This window comes from Hyla sarda, chromosome 2 (assembly GCF_029499605.1).
Source record: "Hyla sarda isolate aHylSar1 chromosome 2, aHylSar1.hap1, whole genome shotgun sequence".
Classification (NCBI taxonomy): Eukaryota; Metazoa; Chordata; class Amphibia; order Anura; family Hylidae; genus Hyla; species Hyla sarda.
In genome coordinates this window covers 360,724,733-360,748,029 of record NC_079190.1, presented here as the reverse complement: position 1 = coordinate 360,748,029, position 23,297 = coordinate 360,724,733, and the positions used below count along the sequence as shown (strand labels likewise).

Genomic DNA, 23,297 nt, shown 5'->3' with positions numbered 1-23,297 from the left:
TATTTTGCAAAATGAACTTGAGTAAGCCAAAATCCCTCGGGGAAAACGTCTTGTGGACAGATGAGATCAAGATAGAGCTTTTTGGTAAAGCACATCATTCTACTGTTTACTGAAAGCAGAATGAGCCCTACAAAGAAAAGAACACAGTACCTACAGTGAAATATGGTGGAGGTTCAATAATGTTTTGGGGTTGTTTTGTGCCTCTGGCACTGGGTGTCTTGAATGTGTGCAAGGCATCATGAAATCTGAGGATTACCAACAAGTGTCAGAAAGCTGGGTTTGCGTCCGACATTTTGGGTCTTCCAGCAGGACAATGACCCCAAACATATGTCAAAAAGCACCCAGAAATGGATGGCAACAAAGCGCTGGAGAGTTCTGAAGTGGCCAGCAAGGAGTCCAGATCTAAATCCCATTGAACACCTGTGAAGAGATCTTAAAATTGCTGTTGGGAAAAGGCGCCTCCCAATAAGAGAGACGTGGAGCAGTTTGCAAAGGAAGAGTGGTCCAACATTCCGGCTGAGAGGTGTAAGAAGCTTATTAATGGTTATAGGAAGCAACTGATTTCAGTAATTTTTTCCAAAGGGTGTGCAAACAAATATTAAGTTAAGGGTGCCAATAAATTTGTCCAGCTAATTTTTGGAGTTTGGCCAGACATTGCCCTGCCTAAATAGGGGATGTTTGGCCAATATTGATTTTTTGTATTTATATGTCCCTACAAACAATCCAGCTGGACAGTCCATCGAGTGTCACATTCTGCCTTATGTCGGCCTGTCTAACAAGTCCCTTATACACTATTAATAAATCTGCCCTGCTGTATTTTTATGTAAAAAGATGCAGAGAAGACTGCAGCACACAAAAAAAGTGTCTTAGTGCAAAAAGGTGACTTTTATTCCATCATTAGCAAGCAAAATGTGCAACGTTTTGGTAGTCTCACACCACCATCTTCATGCATTAACTCCTAGGCTATAGCAGCAGAGCACCGATTAAACTGATCAATGCTATGCTATAGAATAGCATTGATCAGTGTAAGCAATCAGAAGATTGCATAGTATAGCCTCCTATGGGAGCTTAAAAAAAAAAGTGTAAAAATAAAAGTTAATAGAAGTGAATAAGCCCCCCTGTATTAAAAGTTTAAATCACCCTCCTTTTCCCATTTTAAATAATGTAATAAAAAAAAATCATATGTGGTACCGCCACATGCGTAAATGTCCTAACTATGAAAATATAAGGTTAGCTAAACTGCACGATCTATGGCGTACATGTAAAAAAATACCAAAGTCCAAAATTGTGCATTTTTGGTCACTTCATATACCATAAAAAACTATTAAAAAGCAATCAAAAAGTTCCATCAAAACAAGAATGACCACGGTGCAAAAAATAAAAAATTTATAGGGGTCAGAAGATGACAATTTTAAACATACTAATTTTGGTGCGCGAAAATTGCACTGTGTAGAAATGGAAGCCCCGAAAAGTTACAAAATGGCGTTTTTTTTTTGTTTTTTCACTCCACAAATATATATTTGTTTGTTTAGCTGTAGATTTTGTTATTAAATGATTGATGTCATTACAAAGTACGATTGGTGACGCAAAAAACAAGCCCTTATATTGGTCTGTAGGTGCAAAATTTAAAGCGGTATGATTTTTAGAAGGAAAAAACGTAAGTGCAAAAACGAAAATTGTCCTGGTCCTTAAGGTGAAAATGGGCTTGGTCCTTAAGGGGTTAATAACCAGACTGTGATCATAGCCTGTAGATATATTGACAACATATAACTATGGAATAACCTACCACAAAAGGTAGTATTGTACACAAGAAGAAAATAAGTAATTACACCGCTAAACATTTACCATTCAAAACATGAGTTTATTAATGAATCAAACTAAAATCCCAAAAAAGTTTTTTTTTAAAGTTAGAATGAAGCATGCAATACAATACTGACAAAGCCAGCAATATCCTCCCAATAACAGTCGTGTAAATATAATGTGAAATCACATGGCATCCTAAATGGGGAGTGTCAATGGTAATAAACACAAACATAATTCAAGGCAGCAGCTTTAAGTAATATAGAAACAAGGTGAAGAGGGGAAACTCTATTATTGACAAGTGTCATTCCTGAACCAGAGATGGTAACCACACCACTAACATCTAAATCAAATGCCTAACTCACTAGTAAGGAGCTGACGCCTATATATGTCCTAAATCACACTCAGCCATGGTGCCAATGATTATAAAGGAATTGCTGTGTGCCCCGAATGACCGTTTTAGAGTGTTCCTCAGGGGTACACAAAAGGTAGTAAACACAATGATAGCTTTCATAACTAGATGCTTATCTGTAGACAAATGACATATAGGGATCTAAAAACGTAAGCATCCGAAAAAGGCTGAACCTGATGGAGAAGAGTCAAAATAAGTAAATAACTTGGTAATTGTCTCCATCTATCCTGAGCTCAATTGATTTATCAAAACCTGTCCAAAGGAAAAGGTGCCGAGTTACCCATAGCAACCAATCAAATTGTTTCTTTTCAAAAGTGAAAGAAGCGATCTGATTGGTTTCTATAGGCAACTTTTCTTCTAGACGGGTTTTGATAAATCTCCCCCAATAAGCTTGTGTTCACACGTCATAGGACTTTTATGGTAAAATAAACCTCCCAGCCCCTCCTTTATTGACATACAGACCCCTCTACATTAGTCAAGGAGGGGCTAGGAAGTGAGGACTGGCAAGGAAGTGTCCCAGGCTGTGGCACTTGGGCAGCTCGCTCTGCCCTTTGACACTTCGCCAAGAAATAAAAAGTTAATTTTATAAGTTTGGCAACCACCATCAGCTCCAGGAAAGATGATTTTATACTCTTACTTTATCACTTATCCAACAATGTCTTGTTTTATCAGCTCTTAACAGCAAATGGAGCGAACAGGTTAAAACAATATAATACTGAAATGTCTCAGCATGATCTCATTGATGTATATAATATAGTTAATTTGATGGTTATTAAGAACTCTTGTAGTGATGATATCCAATGGACAACTGTCCACATTCTAGCGATGAAGTAGTTAACATGTAAACAATATTCCGTTCATACACATTAGTTCTGTTTTGCAGCCAAACCTCTGGGCTATGTTTTCTGAACACTGGATGTCAGGTTTCACGATTCATAGTTGGTAAGGTCAATTTTATAAGCAGAATTCAATGTATCAAAAAGTGCTTTGTTCATTGGCACCTGGTAAGATAAAGCATAGAATTTCTAAAAATAGAATTATATACTGTGCTTCTAAAAGTACATGAAAACATTAAAGGTTTTCTATACTCGTGACCTTAAGCTATTGAAAATACAAGTGTACTACACCATAATAGAGGAATAAAACACATTCTCTGCTATTGTTCTGCTAGCTGACTAATACAAGTGGCAGAGGAATGTAAAAGGCATAGATTATTGTAAGGCTGACTACTATGTAACCACCAAGCACCAGCTCTTTTTAAACTTATTTTTTATTTCTTTTTTTTTTGTTTGATATTATGGGGGCTGCCATATTGCCTCAGCTGTTTTCAACAGAATTTAGAGATATGGCATACTCTGTGCCCTTTGCAAAGGTCATTCCACAAGGAGGGGGACGCTAAGCTGTAAGCTTCATCTATTTTCTTCTCTATGTACTGGTGCAACCTTTCACTGTAATGCTGTATAGATCACCCTCCAGCAGCCACCTCCTTATCATCACAAACAGAACAGCAAGTCTCAGCTCTCAGCTTAGTTTTAGGCTAAGTAGTAAAAGTAAAAATTGCATGATCTCAGTATAATTTTATAAAGTAGATATTAAAAAAGGAAAATGAGAAAAAACATCACCAACAATAATTAAAAAAAAAATATGTTTAACAAAAACTTGATTTAGACAGGTCATTTTCTGATGACACATTCCCTTTAAAGGGGTACGTCTCCTATAGACAAGAAGGGAGGGGGTGTGGCGTGACATCACAATCACGGCTGTCTGCACCAAGTCTTCTGAACATAATGTTCTGAACACCGGCTACTGCACGGATATCGTGGGGGTTCCCAGAGACTGGACTTCCGTGGTCAGACATCTTATCCCCTATCCTTTGGATAGGGGATAAAATGTCTAGGGATGGAGTACCCCTTTAAGTGTATGAGCTCTAGTTGGTTATTGCTTCAATGTATCTAAAATTAAACTAAATCCCAATATAGACCAATATATGGAGGGGTCAATCAATATTTTCCCATAGATTCCTATTTAGGAATCCAAAAAAATCCCTATGTTCCCATATATTAAATTTTTGTGATCCCACAAGCTTTATTGAAAAAAGTGCTCAAAATCAAATTGGAAAAACACTCTCTTAAAATTACACACAGCTCGGGCCAGTTTTATGGATTAGAACCTAGGATCTAATCCATAAAACTGTCCCGAGCTGTGTGTAATTTTAAGAGAGTGTTTTTCCAATTTGATTTTGAGCACTTTTTCCAATAAAGCTTGTGGGATCACAAAAATTTAATATATGGGAACATAGGGATTTTTTTGGATTCCTAAATAGGAATCTATGGGAAAATAAAATTTAACTAAAAACCATTTTGTCTTGATTGAAAAGATCATATTATTTTATGTACAGTATACAGCTCATATGTGTCTGCATGGTTACAGACTACTCATAAATCCTATGTAGTCTTATGATGCTTTCAGGTGTTATTCCTTTTCATCTGTCAACTTGCAAAACTCCATATAGTAGAAATGGGTGAAAAGGGAAAGGAGCAAAACATGACTGTAGGATCAGATACACAAAAGTGTTTGTTGGTAGTCTATATTCATGGCCTGCATTGTAGCTGTACACAGATTATAGTGGTTTATTATTGCTAATGAATGTTTCTAGAGTTGCTTCATTTTTATTGAAGATCTATTGGAACAATTGCACATAGCCTATAATCAAACAATCTCCAAACATTAAAACTGTCGGCCTTTCCTGACAATAGAGTTAATGAAAGGCCTGGCGGCAAACAGAATGTTATAAAATTGTGTTTTGTTAGTAGTAGGCCTGTTTTTACAGAGATAATTCTGCAAACTGGTTAACAAAAGGAATGGGGTTTATTGCAAATCTCACATCAATCATTTAAAGCAGCAAGGGGTGGAGGAGTGAGGAGTTGTATATGCTGTATATTGGTGCTGCCTCCTTGACACTAGAGCCCGATCCCCTTTAAATATACATTTTGCTACTAGAAGGGTGAAAGGCCCACATCTTAGTACTTCTTTTACACCCTGTCAGCCGAAGAGTGGATAAGAGTCGATAGGAAAATGGTAAAAGCACAATACACTGTGACAACTTACGGAAGTCCCCTAGGTGGAATAAAAACAAAAAAAGATGTACCATGTAAATAAATATTATCAATCAACACAATTAGTATTACCATGTGTGGAATACTCATTAGGTACCGTTTGGCTATGCTCACCTGATTTTTAGTCAGTATTTTTAAACAAAACCAGGAATGGGTCCAAACACAGAAAAAGGTGAATATATATATATATATATATATATATATATATATATTTTTTTTTTTTTTTTTCCCTCTGTCGGTTCCGCTCCTGGTTTAAGTTAAAAATACAGATCAAAATACTCACATAAATACTATGTGTGAACATTCCTATTAATGGGACCAGGAATAAGGTAGGAAATGTGCTGGGGATCAGGAATGAGATGCAGTACAATGCTGTGGACTAGGAATGAGAAAGGAAGTCATACTGGCACCAAGACTGAGCTGGAAACCATGCATGGGACCAGGAAAGAGATAGGAAGCCTATGAACTAGGAGCCATGCTGGGGCCGTGAAATGGAATAGGTATAGAATGGAATAGATTTCCTGGGGACCATGAATGAGAGATTGTGCTGGGGACCAGTTATAAAAGACATTATTTTTTACTTGTGTGTGCTGTAAATGCTTGCTGACTCCATTAGGTACCTTAAAAGCTTTTAAATATACTTTTTAATTTTGACATAACACCAGATAAATAACCACTATTTCAAGAGAATGTGGGTGGTCTGCTTAAAGAAGTTTCACTGTATTTATATATGAGAGCCTATAAGTGAGCTCCTAATAAAGAATTGGAAACTAGATTAAGCCAGAGCTGTATCTAAGAAAAGTAAGGCCAGGTTCACATTACGATTTGTGCCTCATCTACAAAATCTCAAAATCAGCTTCCATCGTATTTGTGCTCGGATTGGCACAGGCCCCACTCAATTCAATGACCAAAACCTTGTCACCTAGTGACTACTTTTGAGTCATTTAATGAGTGTATCAAAGTTTTGACTGGGACTGAAAAGTGGAAAAAAAAACTACATTACTCATGTCATGACCGACGGGGTGGACAGGGAGAGTGAGCACTAAGCTGTTCCTAATAACACTCTCCCTACCTACTTGCCCATCCGCCCTAAACGTTGGATCGACAACCACGGTGCCGTTCCCTAACTGAGCTAAAGTACAGTGGGCGTAAAACAAATAATATACATAGTCGGTCATAGGCCAGAAACATAACAGGAAAACTACCAAACAAGCAGATATACAAGACAGAATATATACAGGCAAACAGGGCAGAATATAGTGTACTAACAAACAGTTCAGAAACCAGACTCTACATAAACGGCAGATATGAATAAATGAACTAGACAAGGTATAGAATCAATTTAAATAATGGTGTATAATTTGAATTATACAGAAACCAATCCTCAAAGGTACGTAGAAAAAATAGTGGAAAGAAAGTGATATGTCCAAATAGCGATAAAACTATTTATTATAGATAAATGCAGAAATATATGTAGTCTAGGTCTAATGCAGGGCCCTTGCGCAGACTCAACGGCAACAATAATAAATAAAAGGAAATAAAACAAATAGCTGGTATAAAAATAGATACTAAAAATAATCCCCACAACTGAGAATGTCCGTATGTTCCATAAATATCAGATGGCCATGTAGCAGATGATTTCAACAGAGATCTGCAATTTAGTGAAAGCAGTTAGTGATAAAGTGCATGACATTGCTATAGCAGTATAACTCAAATAGTGTGGTGCTTTGCACCACTCACAGGGTCCCTGTTCTGTTAGGGCTTCAGCCTCTGGTTATGGATGCAGGATGCCAGCTGTCCTGAGATGCGAGGCAAGCCGACAGTGTTTGGAGCATCACGCTGGCAGCGTATGTAGTTTTGAGCAGAGTGGGAAAGGGATGGAAAAAGGGTAGTAAATAAAACATGAAATGGATCTGGTGATCCTACTAAAAGGCATATTGTGCAAACATATTAATGGTCACACTACTGGATATAAGACTTAGAAAAAGAAGAAGAGAAAGAAAGAAAATATATGATGTACAAATGAGCAATAAATGAAATAAAATATAATATATATGGAGACAACATCATAGTGGTAGCAATAAAAAATATTAATATGTGAAATATACATATATTAAGATACCAACGTAATAAAAATAAAATAAAAGAAATAGAAAAAAGTAAATATATATAAAAGATTTAAAAAAAATGTTAATGTGAGACAACCTGAAAAATCAATTAATACAACCTATAATGGAATAGATTGGACACAAATAAAATGTAATATATCAACACAGAAGAACCGACATAGAACTTGAGCGGGATTAACTAAAGGGTCTGTCATCACATTGGTAAATGACCTGCGGGTGACGGGCCGTGGGTAAGAGCCCGACCTAAGTGTGTCAAAGAAAACCAAACATTTGTATTTTGGCATTCAATCCCTTGGGTGTCAATGTGTCAAATTCAGCTCTAGACATACGTGTGATGTAATCTCAACCTCTCCAACATCTCCTGACACTCTGAATAGCTGTGAGGAACAAATTAGAAGGATGTTGGTGGTGATATTCTGCAAAATGTCATGATAGAGGATGTGTTTTGGTCCCTTTCTTTATATTATATAGATATGTTCGGCAATACGTACTTTCAGCTGTCTTTTAGTGCATCCTATATACTGTTTACCACATTTACATTGAATCATTTAAATATGGCTCTTGCTGTGACAGATAAGAAATTCGGTAATTTTCTGTGAAAAGTTGATGTGGAAGATACCTCTGTTGTTTTTTTTTAGGACAATCTGTGATTTTGCAACCGGAGCAAGAGCCACACCTATGGAAACCTTTTGACTTTAGCCAAGTTGAGGACGAATGACAAAGGGAGGAGCCACCTTAATCCCCAAATTTGGGACTTTGGTGTATACAATAGGCGGATTAGTAGGAATATCCTGTCTAATTAGTATATCATTCTTCAGGAAATGCCAATTCTTTTTTATAATTCTTTCAATTTATCTATATTCTTTATTAAAAGGTAAAACCAGTTTAGGTTCTTTATTAGGTACTTGTGGTTCAGTGGGGTTAGGTGTAAAAAAAGAGGACTATCTAATTTCTGTATTTTAGTAATTGATCTAAAATATTTTTGGGGTAATTTTTATCCAGGAATTTGTCCATCAGAGCTAGGGCCTCCTCCTCAAACTGTGATTCTAGGGTACTGTTCCTTTTAAGCCTATGATATTGTCCTAATGGGATATTTAAAAGCCATATCAGTAAGTGGCAACTGTTAAAGAATAAAAATGTCTTTAGCAACCATTTTGTGGTATGTGCTACGAAAAAGTTTCGTAGGATTGACGGTAATTAAAAGATCTAAAAATACTAAAACAGTCATGCTAAAATGAGGTGTAAAATTCTAATTTAGAGAATTAGTGTTTAGCTCCTGGATAAAAACTTCCAAACTGTCCTTAGTGCCCTTCTAGATTAAAATAATGTCATCTATGTACCGTCACCGGAGCACGAGATCCGCGCTTATCCTGGGAGTGATGGTGGAATTCTCCCAAGCTGCCATAAACAAATTGGTGTAACTTGGCATGAATCTCATGCCCATTGCGGTGCCTGTTAACTGTAAATAATAATCATTCTCAAAGTAAAAATAATTGTGTGTTAGAATAAAATTAGATTGTAAAATTAATTCAATTTGTTCTGGTAAATTGTCTCCCTGTGTTAAAAAATGTTTGATCGCAGATAGCCTGGCTTTATATTTGATTAACTTGTAAAGGGAACTAACTTCTAAAGTGGCTAAAATATAGTTAGATTTCCATGTGATGGCCTATAATATTTGTATAACCTGATTGGTGTCCTTTAAATAAAAGAAGTGTTTTGTACAAATGGCTGGAGAAAGCAATCTATAAATTGTGAAAGGTTGGAAGTTAATGAATCAATTCCGGATACTATAGGGCTGCCAGGTGGGTTAAAACTGTCTTTATGTATTTTAGGGAGACAATAAAATATAGGTAGTCTCTCTTGTGTACCCAAAATAAAATCATGTTCTTTTGTGGAAAGAATTTCGAATGAATCGTTGCAAAGTGCTTTTAGTTCTTTGCTATATTCAGCTGTAGGATCCGATTTGTCTCAAACATTCTTTATTACATTTGTCAGTATCTAGTATCATGATACCGCCCCCTTTGTCAGCAGGGCGGATAGTGATACCTTCATTTTTTCGCAATTCTGAGATAGCTGATTTTTCTTTGTAGGTATAAGTATAAATATTGTCTTTCCTTGAAGAAGGTACGGTATTCGTTTTCTGAGATCAGCTTCTACAGCTTTTTTGAAAGTTAAAATATTAGTGCTGGCTTCTTGTTTGGGGTAAAAACTGAATGTCAATGAGCATGTGGTGTTTATATATTTGCTGGATTGTGCAGTTGGTGTTGTGACAGGTTGTTTGAGAAAGTATTTCTTTAAACACAGCCTTCTTACATATTTCTCTACCCCAAGGTAAGTATCGAATTTGCTGATGGGTTGGCTAGGAGCAGATTTCAAACCTTTGTTAAGTATTGATTTTTGAGAATCTGTTAAAGGGGTACTCTGGCCCTAAGACATCTTATTCCCTACCAAAGGATAGGGGATAAGATGTCTGATGACGGGGGTCCTGACCGTCACGCCCCCCCCCCATAAACTTGCATTGTGGGGGCGCGGCGTGATGGCACACGGGGGCGGAGTTGTGATGTCACGATACTCCGGCCCCATAGTCATGACCCAGCAGACTCTGAGGCTGCAGCACTGTGTGCAGCTCCCAGGGGTGGTTGCTGCATGGGAGATAGTGGGGGTCACCAACGGCGGGACCCCCCCACGATCAGACATGTTATCCCCTATCCTTAGAGCCGGAGTACCCCTTTAAAGTAGGTTAAATAGGATGCTTGTTTCTACTGGTTTATCTTGCCTATTTTTGGTGGAGGTTGTGTCTCTAGGTGTAATTCGTTTGTATCGCCTTCATACCCACTTTTACGTACTCTCTTCCTTGGTGAACAGTGGTGGAATTGAGGGAACTTGGTGTATGTCTGCTTGTACTGAGCCTGTTTTGAAGTGGTTGTGTGGCATATTGGATGATTGTGGATTGCAAAATTGGACTGGTGATCTCGGTGAATGACTGTGTTGTGGAGGGTAATATTGTTTGTGATGGTAGTGGTGACAGTTTGGAAGTTTTTATCCAGGAGCTAAACACTTATTCTCTAAATTAGAATTTTACACCTCATATTAGCACGACTGTTTTGGAATTTTTAGTTCTTTTAAAAGGGCATTCATTTTTTTTTTATTTGACTATGCTACAGGGGCTGTAAAGTTAGTGTAGTTAATAATATAGTGTCTATACCTGTGTATGACGGTTTTCTCACAATTCTTCTGTTATTTTCACCCCACTATTTATTTTTAACAACATACAAAATTACGGTTGTCTCGGATTTTCCCCAGCTTACAATGTGGCCGAGACCTGACTCACTAGTCAGCTGATGACAGGGAGCCTGTCTGCTTCAATGGGTGGAGTGATCGCTTGGTGGGATAGAGATCAACTGCAACTAATGCAACAGCTGTAGGCACCCTGATTGAAAACCACAGGTCTTTTGATGGATGCCGCTCATTTATATTTCAATGGGTGGGATGGCTGATGTGTGGGAGGGAGGAAAATGGAATTGTGGGATTTGTAGTCAAAAAAAGAAAAGTCAAACAAGAAATACCAGTACACAAAAAGCTCAGTGTTATGATAATCTCATGACATAGCCATTTAGCACCAAGACAAGCACAGATGCTTCCTAAGCATGTCCATTACTGCCTGCCAGGTACATACTAAAATCACCTTATGGTGGATAACCCCTTTAATTACCGTCAATCCCCCAAAACTTGTTTGCAGCACATACCGAAACCAGTTGCTAAAAACTGTTTTATTTTTTTTTAACAGTTGCCACTTACCGATATGGCTTTTAAATATCCCATTAGGACAATATAGTAGGCTTAAGAGGAACTGTACCCTAGAATACCAGTTTGAGGAGGAGGCCCAAGCTCTGATGGACAAATTCCTGGATAAAAATTACCCAAAAAACATTTTAGATCAATCAATTATTAAAATATGGCAATTAGATAGATACTCTTTTTTTTTACGCCTAATCTCGCTGAACCACAAGTATCTAATCAAGAATCTAAACTGGTTTTACCTTTTAATAAAGAATATAGACAAATTGAAAGAATTATAAAAAATAATTGGCATTTCCTGAAGAATGATAAACTAATTGGACAGGTTATTCCTACTAATCCGCCTACTGTATACGCCAAAGCCCAAAATTTGGGGATCAAGATTGCTCCTACAATAAGACACTCACCCCTTTTCTCATTTGTCCTCTATTGGCTATAATCAAAAGGTTTCCATAGGTGTGGCTCTTGCTCAGGTTGCAAAATCACAGATTATCCTAAAAAACAACTGAGGTATCTTTCACATCAAAAATTTTTCACAGAAATTTACAGAATGTCTTACCAGTCATAGCTAAGGAGTTATTTATATGATACAATGCAAATATGGTAAACAGTATATAGGACACACTAAAAGACAGCTGAAAGTACGTATTGCCGAACATATCTATAATATAAAGAAAGGGACCAAAACACATCCTCTATCATTACATTTTGCGGAAGATCACCACCAAGATCCTTCTAATTTTTTCTTCACAGCTACTCAGTGTCAGGAGATGTTGGAGAGGTGGAGACTACATCACACGTATGTCTAGAGCTGAAACTAAGAACATTTTTGAATTTGACACATTGACACCCAGGGGATTGAATGCCGAAATAAAATTTTTTGCCTCTTTGACACACTTGGGTCAGGCTTTTCCCCACGGCCTGTCACCAGCAGGTAGTTTACAGACACGATGCTGGACCGTGTTGGTTGATCCCGCTCAAGTTCTACATCGGTTCTTCTGTGTCGATATATTATATTTTAATATAATAAAATGATTTTTCAGGTTGTCTCACATTAACATTTTAAATTTTTATTACAATTTTTCTTAATTTTAATTTTATCTTTATTTTATTTTTTTATATATTTCTTTTTTTATTCCTATTATCATTATTTTATTTTTAGTGCATTGGCATCTTAATATATGTATATTTCACATATACATATATTTTCTTTCTTTCTCTTTTTCTAAGTCTTATTTCCAGCAGTGTGACCATTAATATGTTTGCAAAATATGCCTTTTAGTAGGATCCCCAGATCCATTTCATGTTTTATTTACTACCGTTTTTCTATCCCTTTCCCTCTCCCCTTTCTTAACCCTTTGGGTTATATAAACTGGACTTTCTCATAGTCTCACATCCATACAAGACTACTGAAGAAAAGGTATGTGGCTTTGAAACAAGTCTAGTGCTCTGCTTGTATATATACCCCTATTGAGAATTGTTCCATACTTTCAGCTTTATATGGTCAAACAACTATTCCCACCCCGAAGAGAATATTGGGACTTGTACATACATTTTGTACCACCTTACAGATTGAGCCAGCTGCTGCTAAGCAAGGAGCTCACGCTCGTCGCAGCTGAACATCCATCCAGGACTCTAATCCGCTGCTGATACGGTCATCCTAGGAGCCGGAACACTGCGCTGAATGAACGCGCCTCAACTGTGTCAAACACCTATGCTGAAGGAGCGTGACAATTTCATGCACTTTATCACTAACTGCTTTCACTAAATTGCGGATCTCTGTTTAAACCATCTGCTACATGGCAATCTGATATTTATGGAACATACAGACATTCTCAGTTGTGGGGATTATTTTTAGTATCTATTTTTTATACCAGCTATTTGTTTTATTTCATTCATTTATTTATTTTATTATTGTTGCCGTTGAGTCTGCACAAGGGCCCTGCGTTAGACCTAGACTATATACATTTCTGCATTTATCTATAATAAATTGTTTTAACGCTATTTGGACATAGGAAATGCAGGGGATGAACAGAAGAACTGAATGTAAAGCTGATCATAGTTATCTGAGTCCAGTGTGAACAGTGTCCCATCAAACTGGACACCCCACTCCACAAAAGGAGTAGACAGCATCATAACTCCAAATAGACTTCTAGCCAGCATGCACACTCCACCGTGTGATAAGGTTACTGGCTTAGAAGGAAACATAAATATAATACACGGAACACTAACATAAACGGATACTACTTCAGAGAACACAGATCAGTAAGCAAGCACAGAGGACACTATAGACCAATGGTAAAGCACAGAGGAAAAACTAGATCAGTGATCATGTACTTTATGATCAGTCATGTACTATAAACTCTAAAGATCAGCAATCATGAACTCTGTGAAAACTAAACTTCACAACATGAAGGAACTCTGGTCAAGATACTAGACACGATATTTTTCAAGATACAAGACAGGATATATTCAAAACCCAAGCTCCACAATGTGGAGGGAAACAGATCAGCATTCTCACAGTGAGAACACAGACTAAGAAATAAGACTAAAGCAGAACGGACATACAATAATCCTAAAAACCGACATGTACCACAGACTAAAATTTATAATAATCAGGACTATTTACCATGGTTAAAACACAGATAATATCACAATATAAATACAAGGTGCACGATTAAGCAGACATGGTCAGCATTGCACAAATCACCAGCCACCAGAGTGCAGTAGAGTTAGGGTTTTAAAGCCACACCTGAGCTGCAATTGGATGAGAACATTAACTCTTCCAAGCCTAGAAATAAATCACACAGAAACTACTCAGACATAAAAACTAATGTCTGAAAAGGAACACAAAAATAAATAAACGGATATTACAATTCAGTCCCAGACAAATTAGTAGATAAAGATCACCAGATACAGAAGAGATGAGCTAGCCAGCTTAAAACCAAACTTAAAGCATGCATGTCATATCCCACAAATGTTTTTTAAATGTTTCTTGGTACCTAATCCTGATCCTGTACATATCATTTTTATGCGTCTAGCACTTATATTTCTCACAAATACATTCTCTCTGTTGCTCACTTGCTTTGTCATTCTGTGCTTTGGTGGGGGCATGTACTTACTCTGCATGACCCTTCTTCCTCCCTGTGAGTACTGGGTCCCTTTAACCAATCACTGCAGGCTGCTCTATAACCCCTTCCTCCCCCTTTTGCATGCTGCAGTCTGATAAGACAGAGGAGTGCTAGTCCCACTGAATACTTACTGAAGCTAGACAGGATTATGTCCTGGATGGTATGGGGTGTTTTGTTTTTTTTTTTTTTTTATAAGCAATGACTTATAAATAGTATAAAAGTAAATAACATTTTCTTATGAAGTACACTGCTCAAAAAAATAAAGGGAACACTAAGATAACACATCCTAGATCTGAATGAACTAATCGTATGAAATACTTTCGTATTTACATAGTTGAATGTGCTGACAACAAAATAACACAAAAATTATCAATAGAAATCAAATTAAATTAATCAACCCATGGAGCTCTGGATATTTAGTCACACTCAAAATTTAAGTGGAAAACCACACTACAACTTTGATGTACTGTCCTTAAAACAAGTCAAAATGAGGCTCAGTAGTGTGTGTGGCCTCCACGTGCCCGTATGACCTCCCTACAATACCTGGGAATGCTCCTGATGAGGTGGCGGATGGTCACATGCACATTTGCGGCCTGCTGGAGGTCATTTTACAGGGCTCTGGCAATGCTCTTCCTTGCACAAAGGTGGAGGTAGCGGTCCTGCTGCTGGGTTGTTGCCCTCCTACGACCTCCTCCATGTCTCCTGATGTACTGGCCTGTCTCCTGGTAGCGCCTCCATGCTCTGGACACTACACTGACAAACAGCAAACCTTCTTGCCACAGCTCGCATTGATGTGCAGTCCTGGCTGAACTGCACTATCTGAGCCACTTGTGTGGGTTGTAGACTCCGTCTGATGCTACCACAAGAGTGAAAGCACTGCCAGCATTCAAAAGTGACCAAAACATCAGCCAGGAAGCATAGGAACTGAGAAGTGGTTTGTGGTCACCACCTGCAGAACCACTCCTTTATTGGGGGGTGTCTGGCTAATTGTCTATAATTTCCACCTGTTGTCTGTTCCATTTGCACAACCGCATGTGAAATTGATTGTCAATCAGTGTTGCTTCCTGAGTGGACAGTGTGATTTCACAGAAGTGTGATTGACTTGAAGTTACATTGTATTGTTTAAGTGTTCCCTTAATTTTTTTGAGCAGTGTATATTAGAAAGGTTAATGTTTTGCCAAGATGTACAACATATAAAAAGCTTTTATATCTGACCGTGCCCGTTAAAGTTTTAGTAATTTAACTGTCAAGACAGGAACATATAGGCGTGGCTATGTGGCTATACTGCAGTGGGTTGGTGGACAGCAGGGTGGAAGGAATTTACAGAGATAATGCTATCCACCCATCTATCGCAGCATAGCCACGCCCCATGGAGACCATGTGACTTATGACATATTGTCTCTGGCTGTATGGAATGCTGGGAAAGGTCAGTGACAATAGTAAAGTAAAAAAACATGCACTTCCGGGTGTGGTTCCTGTGCATTAAACGGGACAATGAGGCACAGGGCAGTAATAGAAGCAAATTATACGGTATTATAACTTGGCATCATGGCCTCAAAAGTTGAAGAAAAAAAAAATCCTGGAATACTCCTTTAACAATGTGTTTAGAAACTACTTCCCAATAAATCCCAAATTTGTTATTTTTCCCTTCCACTTTCTCTAGCCTTCATCTGTCAGTTTTTCAGATGCAGTAGGTACTGACATTTCCAGATGTGGGGTGCAGAATATATGCAGTGTATAAGCTGTTGGAATGCTTGGGCAAGCGGCAAGCCTGTGGCATAGTTCAGGACTGTGAAGTCCTTGTAGTGGGTCTCATAGACTGTTTCAGTCTGTCCCTCTAGACAGACATTCCTCTCCTCTCTCTTCATTCTTTTGCACTCAAATCTAGAATACCTCTAACTTTCTAGATGTAAATTTTCTTCACAAAGTAGCATAGTTAAACAATAATATGACTAGGTAAACCTCATTGGATGATGCCATCTTAAGGTGGTAAAATATCGCCCCCGTGTGACGTCACGCTCCACCCCTCAATGCAAGCCTATGGGAGGGGGCGTACATGCTCCGGGGACTGAATTGCACTGGGGTGCAGCGTGCAAGATCACGGGGGTCCCCAGCGGCGGGACCCCCGCAATCAAGCATCTTATCCCCTATCCTTTGGATAGGGGATAAGATGTCTAAGTGCCGGAGTACCCCTTTATGGTCAGGAGTATATAAGGTTAACAAAAGAAAAGGTGTTATTTACCATTAGTCCTATAATCTATTGTTTCTTATGACTACAGGTTGAAGGAGGGACAGTACAAAGAGGCAAGCTATGTCCGCCAAGTAGGGCTACTCGCCAATGCAAATTTAGTCTTTGCAGATCCCTAAAGTGCCTTTAATAACTATAGTACACATGCAGCTTTATAATCGATAGATCTTACTGCTTTGTTGCTCTGCAAATCCCACGTCACCTTTTAGTTTCATGTTTGGCCACCAAGACCACATATTAGAGATCAATGAGAAAAAAAAAAAAAATAATAATATATATATATATATATATATATATATATATATATAAATTGCCAGTAGCAACCAATCACAACACAGTTTATATTGAAAGTGGAATAATGAAAGTTGCACTGTGGTTGGTGACTGACCAGAGTTTTTCTATACGCAGTTTTAATAAATCTGCCTTGAAATTTTTTATTTTTTTATTTAGATTGATAATATTTCATGTTGCACAATGTTCTAAAATACAATATTCATAACACTGTACTTCAAACCTGAAATTGATTCAGTCATTTTCTTGTAAAGTGGATAAAAGGTGGCTTTCTGCCAATTTTTTTTCTACACCACTAAATTACATTCTGAGTTTATGTGAGGTGGAAATGGCTTCATTTGGGGACATTCTGTACAGCGCTCTGTAGAGCCTAGCTGCTGAATACAGCAAAATATTCAGAAAGGTAAAAGACTCTGTAAACAGTATTACTTATTAACCTATGACTTATAAATATTTTTCTGCTGCTTTTCAGGAAATTGATACCCCTTTCAGGCTGTACGGACTTGCAATGAACCCTCTAATATACAATATAAGTCGTGTGGTCATTCTTTCTGCAGTGTCTGGTGTTGTGAGCGACCTTCTGGGATTCAACATTAGAGTGAGTGCAGTATACAGATGGCTACTTTATCATAGATTATAGACTGTTCTAGACATACAGAATATGATAATCTCCTACTTATAAAATAATACACCTTGTTTATTCTTTAATGCACCTCCCACACGTAATAAAACATAAATCAATTTGTTAAAAAAAACTCACAAATATGACCTGTTCATACAGATTTTTTATATAAGAGCAGAGCCAAGTGTAAGCAAAAAGTGCAAAACGTGTTTACACAAAAACAGTGCATGAGGATGTGGTCCATCGAAAGCCATTTTTCCAAAAGGAGAGAAGGCCCCCCAAATAAACCAACCCCTTCCCTCCGGGCCAAAAAGCACCTGAAATATTGATGCCTTAACACTTACGAATGTTTTTTTTCCCAGTAAAGCCAGTATAGACCCCACCAAAACTCGGGTTGGCATATCTTCTGGTCCCAATATAAGTTATGGCATATCGCTAGGATGATTGATAGTGGTCTCATTGCTGGAACCCCTTAGCCCACGATAAAAGGGACCTTGACCCTCTTTGGCACTTTCTCTGCAAAGACAATTCCCATCTCTAGAACAACTACTTTTTCAGGGTAAGGAGTGGTCCCATGCAGTTGTAAAATTCAAGACGGTCACGAAATCTTATCATTACTGCTGGTAGTTCTTTGTAGTAAGTGTAGTCATCTATTGTTGTAAACTCATACTGAGGCAATAAAAATCCTATCCATTTTTGTGGTACAATATATGCCAGCCCCTAGAAACTCCATTGTGGCAGCTGAGCAAGGCACGGGACAGGAAGGGTCACTTAACCATTTATGCCTGCGTTATTGGGGACAATGACACTCCAGCTAGACACTCCATGTCCCTGTGACAGTGCTGCTTTGGCAGGGCATTCATAGATTAAAATAGATGCTGCATGGGACCCAGAGAATCAGAAGAACTTAGGCCCAGTTTCAGTTTGCGAGACCACTGCGGAATTCACATGCTCCCCAACGAGTTACTCCGAGCCTGGATTAGCACTTGATATGATGCAGTTGCTGTCTGATGTTAAACTTGATCCAGTTTTTCAAAGGAAAATACATTTCATGCCATTTTCACTTCTTAGCAGGCATATTTTTCATCTTATATCATATTGTATAGTAGTGCGGTAGCCAAGTCTACAATTAGCTAAAACGGCTTTTTCCCCACCTCTGTCTCTTTTCCTAGCTGTGGAAAATTAAACCATGACTACCTACTTTGGAGAACTACATCAATGCAGATGCACAGGATGAAATTTGTGGTTTCCATAGGCAAGCCTGGACAGCTCAGCATTGCATCCTATACAAGCTTTTGCATGAACAAGAAGCAGCAAGATATCAAGAAAGCTTGGATGTCGTTCTAAGATGGCAGAAACTGTCACTGTGACTCTCTAATTCATGTGTGCCAAGTTACTTTTTATAGCAGATGAGTTTACGTTTTATGTAGAAAATGAAAAGAAAAAATATATATTTATTGAAATTTTTATGGATGATTTTTTACGAATGTTAAATTCTGTATTATTTAATATGTTGTACAGAACATAAAGTTATTCTTGGCATGACTTTACATTTGTATGATGTGGTTAAATAAGCACTAATTTACTCATTTTTGAGGGTTGATGGTTAAAGTGATACTTTGGACAGAAGATGAAAATATAGATATTAACCAGAGTCCAGGTCATGACCACCACTGTCCAGGACCTGATTATCGGTCTGCTGTAAATGAATGGGATATATACAGGGCTTATTGTTAATATGCTGTTAAAGTAGCTTTGACAAAGATAGTACAAACAATACCCAATATCAGTGTTGAGCCATTTGGGTTCATGCACTAACAGAGTCCCAAATCCTGACATGAATCAATGTAGTGAGACCAGTTTTATTCATTTCACCTGAAACATCTCCATTCCAATCCATGGTGGCTGCCACTTAAGGCCTCTTTACATGGGCCCATGGTCTGAACACTGATTTCTGATCACTGATTCGTGTGTAAAAAAAAAAAAAAGCCAGAGAACGAGAGATGCTTGTTCTTTGGTTTTTTGCATCTTTTTTGCAGCCAATAAAATAATTATCACCAGTGCATTGCCCTGTGTAAATGGGGGATGTACGGCCAACAATAATTAATTTAAAAGGCTGCATGAACGATCCAAGGGTCCAATTGTACAAATTATTGAGTCATGTGAAGTCTCAGCAAATAAATGTCAATCACAGAGATTGTCTCTTGTTATCGGGACCTGCTTGGTTTGTCCAAAAGGGCTTTTAGCACTACCTGTGCTGCAGATTGTAGGTTTGGGTATAAAAGACAAAAAATATTGGCCCAAACCATCATTAAAAAAAAAATATATATATTATTATTATTGTTACAAGAGCTCCTTTTTTTTTTTTTTTACCTATAATTGATTGAATATTTTTTTCTAGGGGGTGGGGTGCGATTCGAAAAAATGACAAATGAGTACTGCAGTGGAAAAAACATAACCCCTTTCCATATGCTCCATCCCTCCACCCCCGCGATCTCCAGCACAGTGCCCTGAAGTTCCAGGAAGGGGGTGTGCCAACCCCCACACGAAGTGGCAGCCGACACACACCCTCCATGTATCCTATAGAGATACATGGAGGGGGAATGTTGGTTGCGGCATCCTGCACCGGTCGGCACGCCCATCTTCTTGTGGACTGCTGTGGCACCATGCAGGAGATCGCGGGGGGTCTCAGCAGTCGGACCCACAGGGATCCATAAGCTATCCCCTATCCTTTGGGTAGGAGATAAATTTTATTTCACTGGAGTACTCCTTTAAGAAGCAAATACATAAGAAAGACCTGGGGGGAGATATATCAAAACCTTTAAGAGGAAATATTGACCAGTCGCCCATAGAAACCAAATTGTTTGATTTTTAAAAAGAGCTCAAAAATGAAAGAAGCAATCTGATTGGTTGCTATGGGCAACTGGCCAACTTTTCCTCTACACAGGTTTTGATAAAACTCCCCCATGGAGATATTTGTTAGACTCCCAGGTGCCATCATAACAAATCAGGATCCGCTTATCCTGCTGCACAGACACTGGTGCCCTCTCACTTTATCAAATCCCATAGAAGAGGGGTCCAATTTTCAGCCCATGGGTAATCCTCAAAGCAAGTGGCCAATGCTTTACTAATCTGGGTGCCTAAAAATTTTCTTAAAGGGGTTATCCAGGAAAAGAAAAACGAAACGAATTTCTTTCAAAAACACCTCCACATCTGTCTCTAGGTTGGGGTGTCGTTTTATAACTTGGCTCTATTAACTTCAATGGAACTGAGCTGCAGAACCACACCCAACCTGGAGACAGACGGGGAGTGGTTTTTTGAAAGAAAGTAGCTCTGTTTTTCTATTCCTGGATAACCCATTTAAGTTTGCCATAAGCATCGGCATAACACTATTACCCAACAATGCTTTAAAATGCTACTTTAGTCCAGTTTTACATGAGTGTATTACATGTACATCTTTGCGTCCATATTATGGATGCAAGTCCCGGCCTGACAATGTAGAGAAAAAAAAGCATGTGAGGGTGCAGTTTAAAGTGGAGCCCATCTGGAGCTAATGAAGATTCTGAAAATGTGCTTTATTAAAGGGTTAAAATGGAACCAAAGTTGGCCAGTCCTGATACATTAACATGGTTTTTAAACAATGGAAATATTTAAGTGATGCCACTTTTCGCCGTATAAGACGCACTTTTTCTTCCCCAAAAGCGTCTTATACGGCAAATACACATTTAAACCCTGTCCTATCGCGGCGGTCTCTGCGGCCATCAACGTCCGGGAACCGCGGCTAATACAGGACATCACTGATTGCGGTGATGCCATGTATTAACCCTTCAGATGCGCCGATCAAAGCTGACTGCCGCATCTGAAGCAAAAGTGACACTAACCCGGCTGCTCAGTCGGGCTGTTCGGGACCGCCGCGGTGAAATCGCGGCGTCCCGAACAGCTTACAGGACACCGGGAGGGACCTTACCTGCCTCCTCGGTGCCCAATCGGCGAATGACTGCTCCGTGCCGGGATCCCCTGCATGGCCGACGCTCTCCTTCGTCCATCATCACGTCGTCGTGCACGCCGTCCCGTCATCCAATAGGAGTGGCGTACATAGCGGCGTGATGGCGGCGACGGAGAGCGAGGATACCAGGCAGCAGAGACGTTCCGGAGCGACAGGGACACCTTGGGGACGCGACAACAGCAATGGAGGGCAACATCCAGGGCAGCGGGGACGGGTCTGGAGTGGCGGGGACACGTGAGTATTACCTCCTATTCCAGTGGTCTTCAACCTGCGGAACTCTAGATGCTGGGAGTTGTAGTTTTGCAACATCTGGAGGTCAGCAGGTTGAAGATCACTGTCCTATACTTTACATTGTATTTGGTTCAGAATTTTTTTCTAGATTTTCCTCCTTTAAAATTGGGTGCGTCTTATATGGCGAAAAATAAGTGTATGCATGCAAGCAGCTGAAAAAGTGCAGCTCTATGCCGCGTTGCTTTGCATCACTGTATCATAATTTTCTTTGAAACGACAGAGGAGAGGTCTGCCCTAAAACACTAATCACAATTTCTATTGCTGTTGCAAGCTCATTTATACTCGCTCGCCCTAAGTGTGTGTTTAACATTGTTAAACAGGGAAATGAGATGCGGCTTGATATGGCTTTTTTTAATTTGTGTAGTTTGATACACAGATATGGTGCATCATTATGTGACTCATTAATTTAATTAAGTCATAAAAGCCAAGTGAATGGCTCTTCAGCTGTAAAAAAATAAAAAACCTGCAGGGGTTTTTATGCTTCCAGTACAAGAAGCATAGCGGAACATTTTGTGAATGCAGACAAGCCTTAACTCTCCCTTTACTGCAAAATGCTATGTGTCATATAAATCTAGTGTACTGCGGAGGGTTAAAAAAAAATCGGACCAGGAGCAATTTTGGGGATGAGAAGATTTGTCAATACAGTGGTCCCTCAACATATGATGGTAATCCGTTCCAAACGGACCATCGTTTGTTGAAACCATGGTATGTTGAGGGATCCGTGCAATGTAAAGTATAGGACAGTTGTCTACAACCTGCGTACCTCCAGATGTTGCAAAACTACAACACCCAGCATGCCCGGACAGCCGTTGGCTGTCCGGGCATGCTGGGAGTTGTAGCTTTGCAACATCTGGAGGTCCGCAGGTTGAAGACCACTGGCATAGGAAGTTGTACTCACCTGTCCCTGCCGTACCGGACCGTCACCGCTGCCCTGGATGTCACCTTCCATCGCCCAGGGTGTCCCCGTTGCTCCGGCAAGGCCTCTGCTTCCCCGGCATCCTCGCTCTGAGTCGCCGCCATCACGTTGCTCCGCACGCCGATCCTATTGGATGACGGGGCGGCGTGCGTAGCGACTTGATGACGTCGATGGAGAGCGCTGACGATGCAGGGGATCCCGAAGAGGACGCGCCGGAGCCCCGAGGACAGGTAAGTGATCGTCAGCGGACCACACGGAGCACGGTAAATGGCTATCCAGCAGTAGCTGAAGCAGTCTGCGCTGCCGGATAGCCGTTTATGCGATGGCCCCAACATACAAAAGCATCGCATGTTGAAATTATCGTATGTCGGGGCCATCGTAGGTCGGGGGGGTCACTGTAATGTAGTTGGGGTCAACAATGGATTAGGTAGGACTAAAGGCATTGGGCTATTCCCTACACGTGCACCCTCCTACCACTAGTGTATCTGCAGTCATCACCACATTTCTGTGCCAACAGGTTTGATTCTGGTTAAGCTG

At 39.3% G+C, this 23,297-nt stretch overlaps 1 protein-coding gene across 13 annotated transcripts in view; it reads left to right on the top strand.

Annotated features, from left to right (window-relative positions):
* PHTF1 (putative homeodomain transcription factor 1) overlaps nucleotides 1–19,133 on the top strand; it is a 250,128-nt gene extending 230,995 nt beyond the window's left edge. For 8 of the 13 annotated variants that reach the window (XM_056558324.1, XM_056558330.1, XM_056558319.1 and 5 more), the window contains 2 exons: nucleotides 17,398–17,523; nucleotides 18,720–19,132. In XM_056558324.1, coding sequence (XP_056414299.1) covers nucleotides 17,398–17,523; nucleotides 18,720–18,740 — 147 coding nt within the window. In that variant the 3' untranslated portion in view covers nucleotides 18,741–19,132. Of the gene's footprint in view, nucleotides 1–17,397; nucleotides 17,524–18,719 lie in introns of all 13 variants that reach the window. The other 5 variants (XM_056558326.1, XM_056558332.1, XM_056558329.1 and 2 more) reach the window with 2 other exon arrangements.
* Nucleotides 19,134–23,297: the final 4,164 nt, after the last annotated feature.